Below are 24,561 nucleotides of genomic sequence, written 5' to 3' on the forward strand. Positions count from 1 at the left end.
GGTGTTAGTGTACTTTTTAACACTTTAGTTATGAGTCTTATGCTACAGATTTGTAGCGTAAAACTCATAACTGCTGACTTTAGATGGCGGTACGGATCTTGTCGTTTTAGGCTGTAACGCTTGCTTTTTAGCCAGAACGCAAAACTCGTAATACCGGCGCTAGAATGCACACCGCTGAATTCTATTATAAGCTACCTGAGAACAACCTGAGTAAGTACTATATGAGCTCCGTTACAAGTGGCTGTATGGAGGACACACAGCAATTACAATTCTAAATATATATGTTTTACTGGGTCATTCAGCAATATTATACTTGTAATTTTAAAAGGAAAATATTCCCCAGGCAGGATTGTGCATTATTCTATTTCCACTGTTTTACAAAGGGAATCCCTATTATAGTTACAGTTCAATTCTGGACTTCAATATCTTTGGGACTTATTTTGCCTAATTTTAGATGGTATATGTGTTGTTGTCATATGACATTAACTCACTGCTGCTATTTTTTTGCTAAAAATTTGCATTTAGCATTAAATTGGTATTTAGTTTGAAGCAATCCACTTACTATTACCATTTTTTTTATTCAAATGTCACCTTAAATGTGTTTTGGTAACTAAGGGTTAATGATTTAGTGCTGGACAAGGCTGTCTTTTCTCTATCCCCTTACTTTACCACAATTCTATCTATTTCTTGGATTCTCCTTACTTTTTCCTAACTTTTAATTAGTGTGTATATATGTGTATATATATATATATATATATATATATATATATAGGTATAGCTATATATTATACCAAAATACCATCAGATATATGTAGAAATATGTAATAATGAATACATATTCATATTTTCTTGTTGGTTAGTGCACTTTAGAACAGTGTTTCTCAACACCAGTCCTCAGGGCCCTTAACAGTCCTGATATTCATTATATCTAAACTAGAGCACAGGTGAAATAATCATCTGAAGGGTGAGAGCAGGTTAGTAACCAAGGTTACTGATCAGCTTACTATTTCACCTGTGCTCTAGTAAAGATATAATGAATATCTGGCCTGTTAAGGGTCCTGAGGACTGAAGTTGAAAAACACTGTTTTAGAATATGCAATCAGGTTTCCTTGCGAGTAGGAAGTTAGGATTTTTGTCCACTTTTTTGCTCCATTGACTTCTATGGGGGAATAGGTTAGAGAGACCATGATACTTGAATTTTGACTTTTTGTGTCATCGGGTTAGCAAGCAAGTGAAACATTTTTACATTCAATTTGTAAAATGAGCGCTACTCGAATTGTACAAAAATCTTACTTCTTACTTAATGCATGATTGGGTTTAATACCACTCCACTTGTAATCTGGCTCAAAATAGGTCTATTCTTTTGAGACCCAAAAGTAAAAAAGGGCTCCATGTACTAAAGTGTCAATTTGCTCGCCAAAAGTGTGTCTGTTCAACTTCCTAGGACTCGTAAGTAGCGAAAAGCTGTCCGCTCGCCATATGTGCTAAAAAACAGCTTAAAAATGTTTGTGTCTAATTTGCATCAAGTTCAGGGGAATGATTTATACATCTGACGCCTTGCTATTAGAGAATGTACTATTATTTTCTTACAACTTGTCAGTCATGTTTGTACCACAGGAACGAACAACTGGCTCAATACCATTGTTAGCCTATTCTATGGCGATTCACCACCTGGGTGCAGCTTTTTAGCCCAGTAATGCTTTTCACAGAGTAGAACTTTCCTGTAGTATATCAGTCTGATCCCGCCTATTACGGTAAGTCCAGCACCAAAATACCAAGCAATTCCTCTCCGAACAAGGAACACAGTAACCCCAGATGATCGTTTTGGCCTTCATTGGGCCTCGTCAGTTAAGTGTAGCCATATTCCACTAAGCACATTGAGCAAGGAGTCCATGTCTGGTTGCCCCTTTTTCCCATAGGGAGACTAAATACATACAGAGAGAAGTGCACTCACAGGAATGAACAACTGGCTCAATACCATTGTTAGCCTGTTCTATGGCGATTTACCACCTGGGTGCAGCTTTTTAGCCCAGTAATGCTTTTCACAGAGTAGAACTTTCCTGTAGTATATCAGTCTGATCCCGCCTATTACGGTCAGTCCAGCACCAAAATACCAAGCAATTCCTCTCCGAACAAGGAACACAGTAACCCCAGATTATCGTTTTGGCCTTCATTGGGCCTCGTCAGTGAAGTGTAGCCATATTCCTCTAAGCACATTGAGCAAGGAGTCCATGTCTGGTTGCCCCTTTTTCCCATAAGGAGACTAAATACATACAGAGAGAAGTGCACTCACAGGAATGAACAACTGGCTCAATACCATTGTTAGCCTGTTCTATGGCGATTTACCACCTGGGTGCAGCATTTTAGCCCAGTAATGCTCTTCACAGAGTAGAACTTTCCTGTAGTATATCAGTCTGATCCCGCCTATTATGGTCAGTCCAGTGCCGAAATACCAGACAATTCCACTCCGAACAAGGAACACAGCCCCAGGCGATCGTTTTGGCCTTCATTGGGCCTCGTCAGTGAAGTGTAGCCATATTCCTCTAAGCACACTGAGCAAGGAGTCCATGTCTGGTTGCCCCTTTTTCCCATAGGTAGACTAAATACATACAGAGAGAAGTGCACTCACAGGAACGAACAACTGGCTCAATATCATTGTTAGGAATACAGATGGATATATAGGAGCGCCAACGGCTTAAGGTTTAACTTGAATCAAAACACCAAAAGACAACAAAAATATTAGGGGATTCTAAAACCTAAAATTTAATATCCTAAAATTAGGCTAATATAAAATAGGCTAATATGAAAATAGGCTAATCTAAAAATAATAAATACCATTAATCACGAGTATGCTGATCGGTATTATAACCACCTATTGCATAGGTGTACAGACAGAGATCAATATAAATCAACAATAATGAGTATGTAGTTAACAATACTAAACCATGAAGTGTTTACAATAAAGTGTTTACAATAAGTGCATAAAGTATTATAAAAGAAACAGACCCCCAAAATAACAAGGGGGATCCCCAAAAGGAGGGATACAAATAGATACACGTGTAAAAAATAAATGAGTGACACTAAGATGGCTAGAATAAGTCAATGAGAAAAAAATTAAAAAATAAGAAAAAATATATAAAAAATTATGAAAAAATATATAAAAATTATGAAAAAATATATGTGTTTGTATAATGTCCTAAAAAAGTCCCAGTGATATCCTGAGGAACAGCCAAGAACGAGTCCTTGTGAAGTCCCAACTATCCCAAATAATCTGAAGTCAATGTGAAGTGTAGGACTAGGTGATTCTGTTTTCAATGTGATTACCTGTAGAAAGAAAAAAAAAAAATATGCAAAAACAGCTAAAAAAAAGGAGTCTGATAAGAAATAGACTCACCAGGGAAGAATAGCAGCCTCCTTATGTGCAAAGTCTATGCGTTTCAGCCCGTGGATGGGCCTTTATCAAGACATAAGGAAGAGTTAGAAAAATAAGCCTTATAACACATCCATCTACCAATCAGATGTGATTGCTGATAGAGTGATTCCCACCAAAGAACAGAAGCGTACACACGCGCATCACGTTTGTGACGCCGTCAGTGTTTCCAGTTCCGGATAGGCACTTCCGGTTTTACGGACATACGTCATGTCCAGTTCCCCGAAATGACATGACTTCCGGTTATGAGATGTTAGCCGTGTCCATATTGGTTAAGGGCAAATTTTGCCTTGGGGGGTTAAAGTTAATTACCAAAATAATGATAATTATAATAGTCATGCGGCCATAAATGGACGGCTAATTGTATATTTAAAAGGTTGATTAGAAAATTATTTAAAAATAGGAGAGTGGTCCTAGAGAGATATATGCATAAACAATATGCATCATGTAGAAAATTAGAAATATATGTAAATGTAAATGTAAATACACATGAAATACACATGAAAAAATATATGTTCAAATACATTTAAAAAGCTTTCTATAAAATGTTTAAATAATTTAATTAATTTAAGATTTAAAAAGGAGGCTCATATTCTTTCCTTAACACTTTACAACTCGAAGTGGCAAATTATAATGCATGCTATAATAATAAACATATTTACAATAACATGAAAATACAATAAAAGACATGAAAAAATGAATGAATGAAAAAATATGAAGGGACAATTCCATTACCCCTATAGGTTAGATAACACAGATAACAGACATATCCATATACAGAGATTACCTTTAGTGTACAACTAGATAGGACCAAATTATTGCAAGCTAGTATTAATATACATGCATGTGATATGGACCTTAAGTGTATGTGAGGATTACATAAGGAACCATTCCAGACCAGGGAAGACTTCTAAAGAGTACAATCAACTTGTCATAAGATTATTAAAATGGGTTGGACAGAATAAGCTAAAACAAATATACTACTTCAAAATTAGCATTTAAGCCTTTGAGATAGATGCAGTCCAGGTTAAAAATCCACTTACATTCTACCCTGAGCATTTGCTGTTCAATGTCACCCCCTCTCCAGTCTTTCATTACCTTACAGGTACCCATATATTTAAAAGTAGTATCTTTGCCTTGATGTTTGTCTTTAAAGTGCCTATAAATAGGTAAATCAGTTTTGATTCATTTTATCTGGAGGAGGTGTTCCCTAATTCTATCCTTCAAACATATTGTAGACCACAGCCACATTCTATCAAATAAATAGCACATTTGTCAGTGCAACGAATTATATCTTTAACTTTAAATGACTCTTGGTTGGTGTGTGATTTAAAAGTGTCAGTTTTCTTACCATGTGTGCAGGCTTTAAAATGGTGGCATGGAAAAAAACCTTTGTGTCTACTACCCTTTAAATCACGATCATTCCTACATTTCGGCCTTCATTGGGCCTCGTCAGTGAAGTGTAGCCATATTCCTCTAAACACACTGAGCAAGGAGTCCACTTTTGGTTGCCCCTTTTCCCATAGGGAAACTAAATACATACAGAGAGAAGTGCACTCACAGGAATTAACAACTGGCTCAATACCATTCTTAGCCTGTTCTATAGCAATTTACCACCTGGGTGCAGCTTTTTAGCCCAGTAATGCTTTTCACAGAGTAGAACTTTCCTGTAGTATATCAGTCTGATCCTGCCTATTCCGGTCAGTCCAGCACAAAAATACATGGCAATTCCACTCTGAACAAAGAACACAGCAGAAACAACAGCAGACAATCGTTTTGGCCTTCATTGGGCCTCATCAGTGAAGTGTTACCATATTCCACTAAGCACACTGAGCAAGGAGTCCACGTCTGGTTGCCCTTTTTTCCCATAGGGAGACTAAATACATACAGAGAGAAGTGCACTCACAGGAACGAACAACTGGCTCAATAACATTGTTAGCCTGTTCTATGGTGATTTACCACCTGGGTGCAGCTTTTTAGCCCAGTAATGCTTTTCACAGAGTAGAACTTTCCTGTAGTATATCAGTCTGATCCTGCCTATTACGGTCAGTCCAGCACCGAAATACCTAGCAATTCCACTCCAAACAAGGAACACAGGAACCCCAGACGATCGTTTCAGCCTTCATTGGGCCTCGTCAGTGAAGTGTAGCCATATTCCTCTAAGCACACTGAGCAAGGAGTCCACGTCTGGTTGCCCCTTTTTCCCATAGGGAGACTAAATACATACAGAGAGAAGTGCACTCACAGGAAAGAAAAACTGGCTCAATACCATTGTTAGCCTTTTCTATGGCGATTACCACCTGGGTGCAGCTTTTTAGCCCAGTAATGCTTTTCACAGAGTAGAACTTTCCTGTAGTTTATCAGTCTTATCCCGCCTATTACGGTCGGTCCAGCGCTGAAATACCAGGACTCCTTGTTCTGTGTGTGTGTGTATATATATATATATATATATATATATATATATATATATATATATTTATTTATTATTAATTTTTAAACTTTATTATTCCTAGGAGATAAGTATAAGCTTTCCTGAAGTTTTAAAGGAAGTTTAACCATAAATTGAAATTATATAAAAAAAAATCAATTAATTAATAAAAGTAAAAACAATACAGTACATTACCAATAATTTGCCTCCTCTTCCTGCTTTTAACTTCTGCTAATTGTGCGTTTAGCGCAGGTATGTATGCTGCAGTTTGCCTCAACCTCTACCATGTTACATATTGATAGCTTCGATCAGTGCAGAAGCAATTTTTTTCTGAGTGGCCACAGCAAAGGAGAACAAGTCAACCTACTTAAGAGGTGTATCGCTTGACTGCTCTGGATTTGTTACACCCTGCACATTTTTATAAGTCAGTGCTTAATTGCTGATATGAATAATACATATATAAAATAACTTTATAAAAGGTTTAAATTGACACTGACATCTATCCTTTATTAAAGAGACCTTCCAGCAAAATATACATCATTGCATTTCACTTTTAAATAGAAACATGTTTGCAATATATTTGCATTAGCAATGCTTCTAGTAAAAGATATCACTGTTTTTAGTGGGAGCTTTTATTGTGCATGTGCACGTGAAGCATATATAAATATACTTCGACAACACAATACAAGGAATCACCAGCTCCCTGAGCAGAATTAATAATCAAAATGCTTGTGAATGAAGCATATTTACATACGCAGTAAAAGCTATCACTTTAAACAGTGATAACTTCTACCATAGTATTTTTGCTAGTGCAAATATATTGCAAAAACACTTTCTATTCCAAAGGGAAATGCATTAATGTACATTTCAGTTGTGTCCAGAATGTCCCTTTAAATTACATTAAGACAGAATTTTAGTAAATATAAAATAGCTTTTTTGTTTTGACTACTACACTAAAATCCATAATCCAAACCTAAAAATATTTTTAAGTATTTTTTTTTTTAAATAGATTAAAGGTATTCTCAGGATCCATTTAATAGTAGTATATTTCAGTTTTTCATGGCATTTGAAGTTACTGTTTTTCCATCTAGGAAAAAAGTTTTCAGGCAGTTTTTTTTTCTGTTTTATAATTTCATTTATGTTTTCAGTACATTAAGTGCAGCTCTAATGACAGCTGAGAGTTTGCAGTTGCTCAGAAAGGAGCGGAATGTCAGGAGCATGGACTGTCAATGCCTTTTGAAGTGTGTTTATACATTTTACAGATATAAAAAGCATCACAAATGATGTAACTTTTTTCCAACTGAATATCTCCTCATTGGAAAATGTTCACTTTTACTTTAAACTCTGCCTAGGAATACTGTGTAGTCCTAGATTCTTTACCACATAGAAGGTGTCCAATGGCATTTTTTTATAGTTCTTGAATAAAAAACATTTAAAAGCTGTTATATATTTTACTACATTTTTAAAATGAGTTAAAGAAGTGCAGAACTAAAGGGTGATAAATGCATGTGGTGATATTTAATTGCTTGTTACTTTTATTCTACAGAGAAATACAAAGGCAGGGGAAAAACCGGGTCACATTTTGATGCTGCAAGGAGAAGAAGCCGGGCTGTACTTTATCACATCTCCGGTCACCTACAAAGAAGAGAAAAGAACAAATTAAAGCTCAATAATGTAAGTACAGAAAATATATGAATCCAAATTGTGTGCTATTGTTGTATTAAATCTCAATGAATGACTGAATTATTCAGTTCACATGAATACTCTTCAATCATTTATCTTGACTACTTTATAAGCAACACATTTCTAAGCTATTACTACAGTCATTTAAGAAAAAGATTAATGTATTTAAAATAGTCAAGACAGTTCATGTCCATGTAAAAAGCTTTAAAATGGTAAAGTTTGTCAAACAGCAAATATATATATATTTTTTTCTCTTGATGGCAATGTAAGAAATGTGTTTATTAGGTTAGATAATGATATTGGTTATATGCACTTATCTGCCTTTGATGTTTTGTGTCATTTATAGGAGTCAAATGCTATTAATGAATAATATCTGCTGCACTTCAAGTCTAAAGTTCTGACAGACCTTTTAGCAGCAAAAAATTACAACACATCACGAGGTTCCTGATACACTAACAAATACAGGAAAGGGACAAATAATAGTGATGTTGAATGAGCTCTTAGCATATCCTGAAAAATCTAAAAAAAATAAATAAGAATATTAGCTACAATAAACAGAATATTGAGACATTTTTGTTGTTGCTATAATCTATTATATACCAATAAAAATAAAATCATTGTTAGCTGCTATTTAAACTTTTATTTTTAGGAAGTATTTATTTGTATTTTGTTGAACTAAGGTATATTTTTTCTCATTCTGTAATTTATTGTTTTTGTTAAATATTAAACAATATGTTTTGAGTGCACTAAATTATTGCTTTCAATTGATCATTAAACAATCAACAGTTACATTAGATTAGTGAATTAATAAAATAATATTATTATTAAATTATTAATTATCCTGACAAATGCTCTGTAACAATAAACACAACATTACTTTAGATTCATGGCAATATGTATTTAAATGTTACTTTTAATTTACACACAAATGAATTCATTTGTGTAAAAATATGATGATAAATTAATTAGTTTCAGCTCTTTTTGGTACTAAAAGACATAAACAAGTGTTGTGGATTTTCACTAAATTTTCTTCTTCTGTAATAGTTTGTAATACTTAAAAGGAGGCTGGAGACTCAAATATTTGCACATTTTCTCTGTGCAAAATTATGTTCAGGGAGAAATGAGACAGAAACTGTAGCTGTCTCTCACAGTTTGGTGGATGACTGTGTGGTTCTTAACACAAGCTGTGGATTTGTTTGGGTGGTTATGGGATGGCTCGGGACTGGTTAAAATTCATATTAAATTCATTAAATATTACATAAATAAACATAGTTATGTTATATCATTGCTGCACTCAATTTTCACTTTGATGTACAGTTAAGCATCCTTACTCATTAAAGGGACATGAAACATTCTTTTCTTTCAGGATTCAGATAGAGCATACAATTTTAAACAACTATCCAATTTACTTATATTATCAAATTTGCTTCATTCCCTTTATATAATTTGCTGAAGAAGCAGCAAAGCACTAATGAGAAGTAGTGGAACATATCTAGTCATCCAATCACAAGCCAAAAAAATATGCAGGCACCAATCACCAGATTGCTCCCACTAGTGTGGGATATGTACATATTATTTTTCAACAATGGATACCAATAGAAGAAAGTACAGTTGAAAATAGAAGTGAATTTAAAATTGATGCTCTATCAGAATCAAGCAAGTTTAATTTTTTCTTTTCCATCCCTTTAAGGAAAGATGTCAAATTAACACTAGATAGAAAATTAACAGCTAGATTACGAGTTTTGAGCGCTATAGGAATTTTAACGACTTCCACAAAAGCGGCGTTATTTCACCTCCCTATAGCGCTGGTATTACGAGTTTTAAAAAAGCAGGCTTGTGCGGGCGATATAGTTGCATTGAGCTCCATACCGCACCAAAATCAAATGCTGCTGGTATGTGCTCGTGCACGATTTCCCCATAGACATCAATGGGGAGAGCCGGCAAAAAAAATGTTTAACACCTGCGATTGCGGAATGAAAAGCTCCATAACGCAGCCCCATTGATGTACATTGGGAAAATAAAACTAATGTTTAAACTTAACACCCTAACATAAACCCAGAGTTTAAACACCCCTAATCTGCCACCCTTAACATCGCCGCCACCTACATACAGTTATTAACCCCTAATCTGCCACCACCAACATCGCCGCCACCTACATACAGTTATTAATTCCTAATCTGCCACCCCCAGCATCGCCGCCCCCTTCATAATGTTATTAACCCCTAATCTGCTGCCCCCAACATCGCTGCCACCTACATAAAACTATTTTTTAATCTGCCACTCCCAATGTCGCCGCCACTATACTAAAGTTATTAACCCCTAAACCTTTGTCCTCCCACATCACTACCACTAAATAAATTCATTAACCCCTTAACCCAACACTAACCCTAACGTAACCCTAACAAAACCCTAAGCCTAACACCCCCTAACTTTAACATAATTAAAATATAGCTAAATTAAAGTTACAATTATTAACTAAATAATGCCTATTTTAAACTAAATACAAACGTACCTGTGAAATAAAACCTAAGCTAGCTACAATATACAGTGGGGCAAAAAAGAATTTAGTCAGCCACTTAAGAAGATGAGAGAGGCCTGTAATTTTCATCATAGATATACCTCAACTATGAGAGACAAAATGTGGAAACAAATACAGACAATCACTGTTACAAACTGCTGTTTGTAACTGGCCCTTTAAATGGAAAATTGCCCTGCTTCCCTGGATTTTGGAGAAGCCTATTTGCCAGCCTCCTTCCACATGACTATGGCCCCTGGAAGATTGTGCCCCTGAGGACATATTGACTTTTGTTGGGTGTGTGTGTGGCCCTTTAAGAACCGTCTGGGGACATATTGTGACTCTGGTGAACAATGCCCCCTTTAAGACTATGTCCCCAGACCTGTGAAATGACTTGTCCCTGGCTTTCTCCCACTTGGTTCAGTTTCATTGTGTGCCATTAAGAGTTAAATTTTGTTCAGCTTCAAGAAACCTATTCTAAATACAAGTCTGCTGGGATTAGCTCTAATTAGGTTTAGTGATCAACTTTCCCATTGTCTAATCAGACTAGTATTGATAAGGTGGACTGCATTGTTTTATTGTGTGTAATGTTATCTGCTGAAGTAAATGTTGTGGCCTGTCAAAGGGAGTGTCTCTCTATCTAATATCAAATGTGTGATGGGGGATTTTATGCCTCCCCCTGAGAGTGTCCTGTTTGCATGTAACCTCAATAAAAAGGAGGCTGTGTGCTCCAGCACATCAGACCTATGTTGACCCTCTAACTTGAAGCTTTGACTCATGTTTGTAGGGGACAGCTTCAGCTAATATCACTACAGGGATTGCTGACTATGGTGCTGATGATTCTTTGGTGAGCGCTAGGAGCATCCTTTTCTACGGTCCAACTTCCAGCCAGCCTGGAGGCAACCGTAACATTTGGCGGCAGCGGTGGGATTGGCGTCCTAGCGCAAGGAGCAGCACTGGTATCGTAGGAGAGTAATTGAGGGCAACGCTAGCCACTGCGCAGCGTCCCTACCTACAGCAGCATGGAGCTGACAAGATACTGGTCAGAACCATGTGAAGAGCATCTCAACCGGATCCGTCGCTATGAGGGCGCGGATTTCGTTCCAGAAGTAAAGAGGCGGCTAGTCCGATATGGTCCAGACCCTGCACAGGAGGTAGTCAGTCGCCTCATCCAGGAATTGGCTACGGAGAACAAAGCGGCACGAGCCTTTGAGCGCCAACTGTGGAGTTTGAGGGTATGGACACCTGGTCTCTCTCCCCAGCCGCAGCATGTTCCACAGGGAGAAGGGAGCAGCGACCTCCCTCCCCAGCGGCAGTATACTGTGCAGAGGGAAGAGACAACCGGTCTCCTTCCCCAACCAGAGATACCAGAGGCAGCAGGCCTCATAGACTGGTCCTGGGAGGACCCCCAGCAGGCAGGTGGAGATGGGACCGCAGTCTCTCTACCGGCCCTACAGGGACGCTGGGCAGGCGGCCCAGATCCCCAGCGACAGACCCAGCTACAGGGAGGGGAGAGCATCGACCTCCCTCCCCAGTCGGAGTGTGCCTTCCAGGGAGAGGAGACAACCGGTCTCTCTCCCCAACCGCAGCATGTTCCACAGGAAGCGGAGAGCATCGACCTCCCTTCCCAACGGCCGCCGGAGTATCAGGAGGAGGAGGTAAGCCAATCTCCCCCTCCCCAGCTAACTCCTAACTTGGGCCCAGGGTTAACAGTGGAGATGTTAACCCCCACTGACCCCCACGTTCCCTTTGCCACCGGGCAGGACTATGCCCCAATTCCCCCAGCAGAAGAGCTGGCATCAGGACAGAGCACTGCTGGCCTCTGCCCTACAGACCTTGTCCTTGTTACAGGACTGGCCTGCAAACCCCTCACCCCAGCAGAAGCGCTGGCACCAGGGCAGAGTGCCGCTGGCCTCTGCCCCCCAAGTACCATCAGCTATTTGCCCAGCTGCGCCAGGAAGGCAGAGGATGCTACACTGTCATCCTATAACCTGGAACTTACAGGCCAGTGCTACTTGTTGTGGGGGGGCTGCTTTGCTGCTAGTGTTTATTTGTGGGTGGGTTGCGAGACTAACTTAGGCACTGACCGACAGAAGGTCAGGTGCCTGGTTAGTCTCCCTCCAAAAGGGGAGATATGTTACAAACTGCTGTTTGTAACTGGCCCTTTAAATGGAAAATTGCCCTGCTTCCCTGGATTTTGGAGAAGCCTATTTGCCAGCCTCCTTCCACATGACTATGGCCCCTGGAAGATTGTGCCCCTGAGGACATATTGACTTTTGTTGGGTGTGTGTGTGGCCCTTTAAGAACCGTCTGGGGACATATTGTGACTCTGGTGAACAATGCCCCCTTTAAGACTATGTCCCCAGACCTGTGAAATGACTTGTCCCTGGCTTTCTCCCACTTGGTTCAGTTTCATTGTGTGCCATTAAGAGTTAAATTTTGTTCAGCTTCAAGAAACCTATTCTAAATACAAGTCTGCTGGGATTAGCTCTAATTAGGTTTAGTGATCAACTTTCCCATTGTCTAATCAGACTAGTATTGATAAGGTGGACTGCATTGTTTTATTGTGTGTAATGTTATCTGCTGAAGTAAATGTTGTGGCCTGTCAAAGGGAGTGTCTCTCTATCTAATATCAAATGTGTGATGGGGGATTTTATGCCTCCCCCTGAGAGTGTCCTGTTTGCATGTAACCTCAATAAAAAGGAGGCTGTGTGCTCCAGCACATCAGACCTATGTTGACCCTCTAACTTGAAGCTTTGACTCATGTTTGTAGGGGACAGCTTCAGCTAATATCACTACAGGGATTGCTGACTATGGTGCTGATGATTCTTTGGTGAGCGCTAGGAGCATCCTTTTCTACGGTCCAACTTCCAGCCAGCCTGGAGGCAACCGTAACAATCACATTGTCTGATTTGGAAAGAATTTATTTGCATATTATGGTGGAAAATAAGTATTTGGTCACCTACAAACATGCAAGATTTCTGGCTCTCACAGATCTGTATCTTCTTCTTTAAGAGGCTCATCTGTCCTCCACTCATTATCTGTATTAATGGCACCTATTTGAACTTGTTATCAGTATAAAATACACCTGTCCACAACCTCAAACAGTCACACTCCAAACTCCACTATGGTGAAGACCAAAGAGCTGTTGAAGGACACCAGAAACAAAATTGTAGACCTGCACCAGGCTGTGAAGACTGAATCTGCAATAGGCAAGCAGCTTGGTGTGAAGAAATCAACTGTGGGAGCAATAATTAGAAAATGGAAGACATACAAGACCACTGATAATATCCCTCGATCTGAGGCTCCACGCAAGATCTCACCCCGTGGGGTCAAAATGATCACAAGAACGGTGAGCAAACATCCCAGAACCACACAAGGGGACCTAGTAGTAAATGACCTGCAGAGAGCTGGGACCAACGTAACAAACACTACTATCAGTAACACACTACGCTGCCAGGGACTAAGATCCTGCAGTGCCAGACGTGTCCCCCTAATTAAGCCAGTACATGTCCGGGCCCGTCTGAAGTATGCTAGAGAGCATTTGGATGATCCAGAAGCAGATTGGGAGAATGTCATATGGTCAGATGAAACCAAAGTAGAACTGTTTGGTAGAAACACAACTAGTGTTTGGAGGAGAGAGAATGCTGAGTTGCAACCAAAGAACACCATACCTACTGTGAAGCATGGGGATGGCAACATCATGCTTTGGGTCTGTTTCTCTGCAAAGGGAACAGGACGACTGATTTGTGTACATGAAAGAATGAATGGGGCCATGTATCAGGAGATTTTGAGTGCAAACCTCCTTCCATCAGCAAGGGCATTGAAGATGAAACGTGGCTGGGTCTTTCAGCATGACAATAATCCCAAAAAAAATGCCCTGGCAATGAAGGAGTGGCTTCATAATAAGCATTTCAAGGTCCTGGAATGGCCTAGCCAGTCTCCAGATCTCAACCCCATAGAAAACCTTTGGAGGGAGTTGAAAGTCTGTGTTACCCAGCGACAGCCCCAAAACATCACTGCTCTAGAGGAGATCCGCATGCAGGAATGGGCCAACATACCAGGAACAGTGTGTGACAACCTTGTGAAAACGTTTGACCTCTGTCATTGCCAACAAAGGATATATAACAAAGTATTGAGATTAACTTTTGACCAAATACTTATTTTCCACCATAATTTGCAAATAAATTCTTTACAAATCAGACAATGTGATTGTCTGGATTTGTTTCCACATTTTGTCTCTCATAGTTGAGGTATACCTATGATGAAAATTATAAGCCTCTCTCATCTTCTTAAGTGGGAAAACTTGCACAATTGGTGGCTGACTAAATACTTTTTTGCCCTACTGTAACTAATAGTTATATTGTAGCTAGCTTAGGTTTTATTTTTATTTCACAGGTAAGTTTGTATTTATTTTAACTAATTAGATTAGTTATTAAATAGTTATTAACTACTTACTAACTACCTAGTTGAAATACATTCAAACTTACCTGTCAAATAAAACCTAACCTGCCTACCTAATCTGCCTTACACTAAAACCTAACATTACAAAAAAAATAAACACTAAATACTAAAAATAAGAAACAAATTATCAAAAATAAAAAATAATTACACCTAATCTAAAATCCCTATCAAAATAAAAAAGCCCCCCCAAAATAAAAAACCCAACAGCCAATGGGATGAGAGCTCAATCCTATTGGCTGATTGGATCAGCCAATAGGATTTTAGCAGCTCTAATTTCTATTGGCTGATTGAAATCTTTCAGCCAATAGGAATGCAAGGGACTCCATCTTGGATTGCGTCACTTGCATTGAAGTTCCAGTTTACGGCAGCAACCGTATGAAGAGGAGACTCCATGCCGGATATCTTCAGGATGGACCCGCTCCACGCCGGATGGATGAAGATTGTAGATGCCGTCTGGATGAAGACTTCTTGCCGCCTGGATGAGGACTTCTCCGGTTGGATGAAGATCGAAGAGGCCATCTGGATGAAGACTTTCTGCTGCATGGATGATGACTTCGCCGGCTAGTTAATAGGTAGTTTATGGGTGTTAGTGTACTTTGTAACACTTTAGTTATGAGTTTTATGTTACAGCTTTGTAGCGTAAAACTCATAACTACTGAAAAAGGGCGGAGCGAACGGCCGACTAAGATGGCCGCACTGCACTGAGGCTCCGTGTACAGACTGGGTGCCTTCGACACTAAAAGCGGCACAAAATGCTTTATTCGACAAGAACACAACGGAGAATTTAGTCGGAACCCTCAGCCGACATCACAGCATGACCCTTCAAACAGCGGAGTAAAACACTGAACCCCGGCACAACCAGAAGGAACTGCGGCCCAACACGGAGAGCATGACACTTGCCGCGTGGGACACAAGCTGAACTACTGTGCATGCCTGCGGATGATTCCGAGCTGAACTCACAAGCTTTTCATCCCCTAGACGGGGTCACTATCGGCAGCAGGCAGCAGACTCACAGTCTCCCAAGGAGATAGCTATGACACATCGCTGATACACGGAGACTACCGGTGGCGGTAACGTATGTAAAATATGCAACATACATAAAGTTTATGGGGATAAGTAACGCTCTGTTTGCATGAACACATGGGCCCACTGTGAATACCACATTGCCTTACTGGTAGAGACATTTCACCAAGCTAGAGGAGTGCTTAGACCTGCATAGCAGAAAATTTTTCTGGGCGAATTGAAAGTGACTGATCGAAGTAAAATGGCGCAATAGATACACTGGGACTATGTTAACACACTACTAAAACTACATAAGGAGATATACTTAATACCGACACCGACCGAATCATCTTGAAACACTACAGTGTCTGGAATCTGCTTACTTTCAGTCACGCAATAAGCAAGAAACACCTCTTCTCACAAAATCTCTGCCTAACTTATAGAATGGTTCTAAAACAGATTCTTGCAGCCTTCTAGGCCTTATTAGAGTTGGCCACGTATCTATCTATACCCTGTACCCCTACTCCTTTTACCGTCACACGTTGTGGTGACGGGTCATACCCAGCTCTCCTTCTCCGTGATCACCCTGTGAGGGTAAATTCCCCGGGGGGTATAGAGGTCTCTGGCCGCTTAGAGAGGACTTTTCACAACCAACAGCAAGACAACATGTCGCAAAGGAAAAACACCAGGCAGGATAAGGCTCTTAAACCTTCACAGGTCACTCAGGGAGCGGTACATGAGTTCTTTAAACAAATGAATCAGACAGTACAAAAAACAGCAGTGAACGCACCACAAACTCCCACCACTAGCGACCACATTGACACCTTGGTTGCCCCTGTCTGCTTACCACCTACAGAGCAAGAGCTAGAAAATGACCCCCCTATTACTTACAAGGCTATAGTGGCCCTGATCGAGCAAGTAAAGTCGTGCATCAGAGACGAATGCGCTGACTTGAAGAAGGAAATAAATGATCTTGGCCACAGAGTCGACTCATTAGAGGAGCACGAATATGTGATGGCGCAAAAAATAGCAAAAATTGCAGCACATCAAACACATCATTCCCAACACATAAATGAATTAGAAGACAAAATTGACGATTTGGAAAATCGTTCAAGAAGAGGTAATTTGCGCTTTAGAGGGGTCCCAGAGTCAGTACTAAACAACGAACTCCAAGATTATCTACAGGCCCTGTTTGCAGAAATATTAGGAGAGGAGACCTCAGAAGATTCCATTATCCCACTTGATCGAGCACACCGTGCTCTTCGTCCGAAACCCCCAGATGACTCCCCGCCTAGAGACATTGTAGTGCATTTTCAGAACTACAGACAAAAAGAAGAGCTCTACAACGTAACTAGAAAACGACAAGCTATAAGTTTCCAGGGCCACAAAATCCAGGTTTACCAAGACCTATCAGTGAGAACATTACAAAAACGAAGGGACTTTCAAATTCTTACATCCCATTTAAGATCACTGCGTATCCCTTACAGATGGGGTTTCCCCACGTCAGTAATATCAATGAAGAATGGCAAGAAGATAGAATGTACCTCTATATCAGAAATAAACAGATTCTGCAACATGATGAACATTCCACAGCCCCCTACAGCAGACTCCCAATCACAAAAAGAAAATCAGAAAATTCAGGGCAGCCCTAAATCACAAAGGCGCCCAAACCCTGACCCGCTAAATAAACAGAACAAAAGAAGACAACTACTACAGACGGAGGCTGACATAATGGACACAGACTCAATTGGATAAGTACTTTTGATTACCCATTTGTGCTTCTAGCCATGCTGCTCTTATGACATGAAAGGCTGAACTGCCCAATAAGAGACTTTTATGTATATATAGAGTCCCTAGGCCGAGTATATATACAGCTGCTGGAAGGGCGACCTATTAGCCTACTAGCCTAGCTCATATAGATATCCACCACAGTTAAGTAGTTCTTAAAATGATCTTAGACCCAACTAATCTGCCTTAACATTTAGATCCCTCACATGGTATAAATGTATTATTTAATAATGGGGTCTGAATTGAATGTTGGTTCTCTTATGTTGAATTATTACATGTTTTTCTACTTAAAGAATTCTAGTTTTTTTAAAAAAACAAAAAAAGGGGAAAAAAACAAAAGTTTTCACTAAGGAGACGTTGTTATCTCACTCTGTTGTATTGTTGTTGCCTTTGTTTGCTATAATCACCTAACTGTTATATCTGTTATTATAATCCTCTATGCACTAATTATATATAACCAAACATCTTAAAATTGTTCTCTTTGCCCTACGGAGCAAGATACGTCACTATGGCGTCCCACTCCCCTACAGTACCCAAAAAGCGTCAAAGGGCTATGATTAAAATACTGCACTAGCTAGCTTCACGTTAAGCTAAACACTCCCCACTAAGCAATAGCCGCATTACCGAACTTTAATAAAAACATCTAGACACCCGGTCTGTAAAAAAGCCCCCAACTTAGAACTTACAACCGCAGACCTTAATTGTTAATCCCTGCACTTTGGAGCTCAGATTGCGGACTCTGAACTGCAGGTTCTACCCCAGCATTTCCACCCCCTAGACTCCCCTCATTTCTTTTGTATTTCAATCCCGAACTCTCCCACAGCTGTCTTTCCCCCTATACCCCTTTTACCATTACCCACACTCTTATACAGCACACCTTTATTGCTCTAACTCAAGCCAATACACTGACCAGACTAGATTAACTCCTTTTTAGTATCATAGTACATTGTTCTTACCACGATATGGCCCAAATGCTTAACAACAGAGTGGGCACACTCCAAATTGCAACTCAAAATGTTAAGGGGTTCCTCTCGGCTGAGAAACGCTCCATAGCTTTCCATGACTTTTACAAGAGGAAAATAGACATAGTAATGACCCAAGAAACCCATTTCACTAGACACAAAGAACCCACCTTATCCAAGAGATACTTTGACCAACACTATTGTAACTCAGGCCCAAATAGAAAAAATGGAGTGTGCATCTCATTTAGACGCAACACTCCCTTTGAACTCTTGCAGCGGTACGTAGATAAGGAAGGCAGGATACTTGTCCTGGTAGGACTTTGCTACGGAACCCCGGTAACTTTTGCCAACATATACGCCCCAAACAAACCTACCATTCACTTTTATAAATCAGTAATTAACATTCTTATAGACAATGCTAAGGGCCCGATTATACTTGGAGGAGACTTCAACTTCCCCATGCAACCTGCATTAGACACCTCAACAGGAAGATCATACTTACGTAAAAACACCCTAAGGAACAACTATACGGCCCTACAATCCATAAACCTCTTTGATACCTGGAGAATAGCACACCCAACCAAGAGGGACTATACCTTTTTTTCCCACCCCCAACACTCATATTCTCGACTAGATTACATCCTGAGTAGTCAAGCTCTCCTTTCGAACATGATACACTCCAAAATAACCCACACAACTTGGTCCGACCATAGTATGGTTATCACAACATTCCAATGGACAGGTAGGACTCGCAACACATTAAATTGGAGACTTAATGACTCCTTGCTTACTAGCCAGGAGATTGTAGATGAGCTCAGAGCGACATCAGAGGAGTTCTTCTCCCTGAACAAACCAGAGGACACGTCGTCCGCGAACAACTGGGAGGCATACAAATGCTACATACGTGGCATCCTAATAAAACACAATGCCAAGCAGAAGAAATTATATACGACTCAATTTTCCGCGCTAACCTCTGCATTGACCGTGCAAGAAACTTTGCATAAAGCTGATCCAAAGTCCACCGCTAAGCTAGCTGACTTAAATGAAGCAAGAGAAAACCTAAACAAATTTCTAACACAAAGAGCACATATGAGAGCCCTCACAACCAAATCTAGATTTTTTGCGGACAGCAATAAGGCAGGCCGAATGCTAGCCAGGTCACTTAAAAAGCAGAAATACTCCACTTTTATCAAATCTCTTAAAGTAGAATCGGATAAACACACTTCTAAAATTGAGGAGATCACAAACCAGTTTATTTCCTACTACACAAACCTATACAATATAACAAAAGACTCAGCGCTAGATGTACAACACAAGCTGAACTCCTTCTTAGCGAACATTCCTACGCCCGCCCTTACAGATGACGACAGGCAAATACTAGATTCCCCTATTACATTAAAAGAAGTTATCCTGGTAATCAAATCACTACCTGGGGGGAAGTCCCCTGGTCCGGATGGCATCACCGCAAAACTATACCAACTCCTCCAAGAGCAAGTAAGCCCTCATCTCTGTTCACTATTCTCAGACATAGACCAAGGTACAGTTTTCCCTAGCACTTTATTAGAGGCATTAATAACTGTGATCCCGAAACCAAATAAAGCTACAGATATTGTAGGCAACTATAGACCAATATCACTCATTAATATAGATATGAAGATATATGCCAAAATCCTAGCGAACCGCATAAATACAATATTGCCTAAAATAGTTCATCCGGACCAGGTGGGCTTCATTAGAGGACGGGAGGCCAAAGATAACTCTATAAGACTGCTCCATACGTTACAATTCGCCCGTGACAACCATACCCCGATGTTCCTACTGTCCACTGACGCGGAGAAGGCTTTCGACAGGGTGGACTGGCAATTCATGTGGGCCGCCCTGTCGAAGTTTGGCTTTTCCGAAACGTTCATTAATAGAATACAGGCCCTATATCATAACCCAAGCGCTAGAGTTAAGATTAATGACGTCACCTCCCAATCGTTCCCTATATCGAATGGCACAAGGCAGGGGTGCCCACTTTCACCCTTGCTATTTGCATTAACAGTAGAGATTTTAGCAATACAAGTGAGAAATAACCCACATATCCAAGGCATAAAACTAGGCGATATAGACCAGAAATGCCTCTTGTTCGCGGATGATGTGATTTTCACTTTAAAATCACCGTCGACCACACTTCCAGCACTTCTCGATACATTGGAGAACTATAAACAAATCTCTAACTTTTGTATTAATATGGATAAATCTGGCCTTATGCCGATCAACTTAACATCACAAGAAGTTGAAAATTTAGCGCACATAGGAAGGTTTAGCATAACTGATAAACTTCAATACTTAGGACTAGCTATATCATATGATACTGACAAGCTTTTTACAGACAATTTCCTCGCACTCCAATCGCGCACCAAGAACTTACTGGAAAAGTGGCATTCACAGGGACATTTGTCCTGGTTTGGAAGAATTAACACAGTAAAAATGATGATCATTCCTAAATACCTATATATCTTCCAAACACTTCCACTGGCTCTCCCAAACTCATACCTCAAGACACAACAAAAGCTAATTAATTCATTTATCTGGTCGTACAAACGCCCAAGAGTGACACAGAACACATTATACCTTAGCAAAGAGGACGGGGGTCTCAATGTTCCTAATATCACCAACTACTACAGAGCAGCACATTTAGCAAGGATCATCTCTTGGAATCACGCACTTCCAGCAAAATTATGGGTACAGATAGAGGGGCACTTAACACAGACCAGACACATGAGAGATTTACCCTGGCTCCCTAAAGCCACTAGACCACATTTGGCGCAGCGTAATGACTACATTAGAGCTACACTCGAAGTGTGGGACCATATCATATTGCATACCAAAGGTATATCGACCGTAATTTCTCCACTTACCCCACTACTCCACAATCATTTGTTTCTACAACACAGTAGATTTACTCACACTAATCCAGTAAGACACTTGCAGAACCTTCCTCTATACATTTTTGTAGGCCCAATGGGCATAAAAGACAGAACTGTACTAGCAGAAGAACTAGGGCCCCCCTTTCATAGCTGGTATGCATACCTGCAAATTAGACATGCTATACACAACAACCCACACAAGAAAGATATCCTTAGACCACTAACCGCATTTGAGCAACTATGTACCAATCCTGTCATCATGAGAGCACACCTGTCCATAGCATATAAAATCCTTAGGAATAAATTTCCTGTGACACGCCCTTCCTACCTAGTTAGGTGGTCTGAGGAGATACCATATGACCTAGACGATGAAGATTTGCAACGTTGTTTCCGTAACATACACGCCTCTTCAACCTCCCTCTTGTTATCAGAACTAAATTACAAAATCATGGCCCGCTGGTATCTGACCCCACACCGCCTGCGGGTTATTTACCCGACGGCCTCTTCTAGCTGTTGGAGAAGATGTGGTGAGACGGGCACCATGACACATATCTGGTGGTCCTGCTCGAGTCTAACCATATTTTGGCAACAAGTGGCTAAACTGATGAACGAAACACTAAACATAGAAATCACACTAAACCCTCACATCATTCTCCTTAACCATACTCCAAAACTCCCTTGCGCCTATAGAAAAAAGCTCTTCTTAATAATGCTGACATGTGCCAAGAGACTAATTCCTAGGTTTTGGAAATCAACAGAAATTCCCACAATAGCCCAATGGATAGCTGAGGTTAATCATGTGATACTCCTAGAAAAAATGCACTACTGCTACCTAGGTAAACAAGAGATGATAACTAATGTACAATTTATCTGGGAGCAAAGGCCTCATAGTACCCCTTAGAGCAGTATAGGAACCAATAGAAAACCACTCTGAATCGTTTACTGGGTTTAAAAACCAAGTACTAATAATTAAACATTTAAAAGCATACACGCAAACTATTGGCTGTTAGTTAAGAACATAAAACCATCACTTTAAGCTATTAATTCTACATGTACAAACTTGTCAGTGTATGACCTGATTCTCTCCCCTCCCCTACCCCAGACTCTTGCTCCCTTGAGTGCACATTCCGATCCCCATAAACCACCTTGAGAAAATCACTAAGATGTGCAGTACCAGCTCAACACATTGAATTCAGAATGTCTCCCCTTTCTCCCCCTTCCTCTCCTAACAGTCTTTATACTTCCCTCTTTGTTTATCCCTCATATATCCTACCTCCCCCCCCCTCGCCACTCACAAAAAAGCTGGGCCACTGGTTTACTGTTGTTTGACAATGCTTATTCTGATATTATTGTATTATTGCTTACATATTTACGATGTCAAGAATTTACATTTTGATTTGTTGTAACCTAGTGAACCCTATTCTAATAAAAATTATTTAAACACAAAAAAAAACTCATAACTACTGACTTTAGATGGTGTTACGGATCTTGTGGTTATATAGTGTACCGCAGGCAAACTTGTAATACCGGCGCTATGGGAGTCCCATTGAAAAATGACTTTTTTAAAAGTGTGGTACTGACGTTGTGTGACAGGTTAAAAGTTGTGTGGTACACCTATACCGACAAGACTCAGCATTAGGGAAAATAAAGCGTTATGGGCATAACGCTGCTTTTTCAATCCTAACGCAAAACTCGTAATTTAGGTGTAAGTAATTTGATGTGCTAATGAGATCTACTAAAAAAGAGAAAACATCTGTTTTAGCCATACTAAAAAATTAGTGAATATATTAAACTAATACAATCAAATAGTCATATATTGTATGACTAAGTTTAAGTTACAAGAAAATAACAATGTAACAACAAAATGAAGAAGTTTTTATATCAGATATTCATCATTCCTTAATCTTGCATAGGCTATTAAACTTCCTCATAAGAAGGTATCGAGGAATGAGATTAAAAGAACATTCTACTTTAAAAGTAAAATGGTAAAATGTGTTGTTATTTTATTATTAAATTAATGCAAATGTGTAACTATGTATAAAACATATGCAAAGGGCTGACACATATACTGTACTTGTATTTGCTCTGAGTAAGAAATAATACATTATCACTTCTAAGTAGACATGGCCAATAAGCCAATCCAGAGCAGCAATGTCACATGGGCACCAATAACCCCTGTGTCCTCTTTGGAGAGTGTCATGTAACACAAATGTAACTATATGTTTAACCAGAGGCTTAACTAATTGTTCAGTAATGCAATGTTCTAACACATTGTATTATTACAGAAAAATATCCCTATATGTCCTGTAATTTTGCAGGTTCATATTTGTTTTAATCATGCTGCCAAAGCTTATATTTTATATACTCCTTGTAATATTAAGGTCATCTGAGTGCACTGCAACTTTTCACATTTTAAAGCTCATATTTTATATATTCCTTGTAATAAAAAGGTTATGTATGTAGGCTCAGCTTGCGCTTTTCATTCATGTTGTGTACACTTCTTTGATCCTTCCCATTTCCAGTAAATTCTTAAGCTATCATTGATACATATTTCTATGTTCAATTACCGTATCAAAGTAATGGGCTTATAACAAAGGCATGGTTAGCTCTTTACCGGTGGCACTAGGCTCACATTGTCTATTTACTATGTAGACGCAGCAGTGAATTTCAGAAACGTGTATAACAAAGTGACAGAATTGTTCATTGGAGAGGCAGTGTTAGTCCAGTGTTAAAGATGTCAAAATAAGTATTGCATTAAGCAGTGATTTTATTGGACTAACTATACACAAAAAAAAAAAAAATCCCTCTCTTCCTCGGAATTGAAGCTATACTGATCAATATGATGGAATTTACAGATAATGGCCTAGATTACAGGTAGAAAGCAATCAGTACCGTGATAAGTGCAAATGCGATTGCCGAGTCACAATCATTTTACCAATAGAACTCATATTACAAGTAAGGAGTGCAAACAAATACCACAGCTTCTCTTGCGTGAAATATTAACCAAAGTTAAAAGCTCTGGTAAAGTCATTGTGACTGCCCATACAGGACATAAGAAACCACAAGCATCTTAGGTTTAATTTTCACACTATTTCAAGACCTTTTACAAAGTGCATTGCTTTAATATAGAGACAAAACACATTAAAACCATTTTTAGATGTACTAAAAGGGACGGTGTACTGTAAAATTAGTTTCCTCTTGGGTTTACATCAACTTGATATATCAGATGCTGAGTTTAAAATATATGATAATTTGCACATCTAGGTATATTTTGTATATAAAGCTGTATCTGCTAATTGAAATCACAACCTAATAAAATGGGCTGAGCCAGCAGGGACAGCTTATCTCTATATTTACTCAGAATCCTCCTTATCTTT

General features: G+C 39.5%; 1 protein-coding gene across 1 annotated transcript in view; it reads left to right on the forward strand.

Annotated features, from left to right (window-relative positions):
• KCNH8 (potassium voltage-gated channel subfamily H member 8) overlaps positions 1–24,561 on the forward strand; it is a 484,148-nt gene that overhangs the window by 168,004 nt on the left and 291,583 nt on the right. Inside the window, 1 exon segment of the mRNA XM_053715735.1 lies at positions 7,405–7,532. Within this exon segment, the coding sequence (XP_053571710.1) occupies positions 7,405–7,532 (128 nt within the window).

Source organism: Bombina bombina, chromosome 5, assembly GCF_027579735.1.
Source record: "Bombina bombina isolate aBomBom1 chromosome 5, aBomBom1.pri, whole genome shotgun sequence".
In the NCBI taxonomy this organism is placed as follows: Eukaryota; Metazoa; Chordata; class Amphibia; order Anura; family Bombinatoridae; genus Bombina; species Bombina bombina.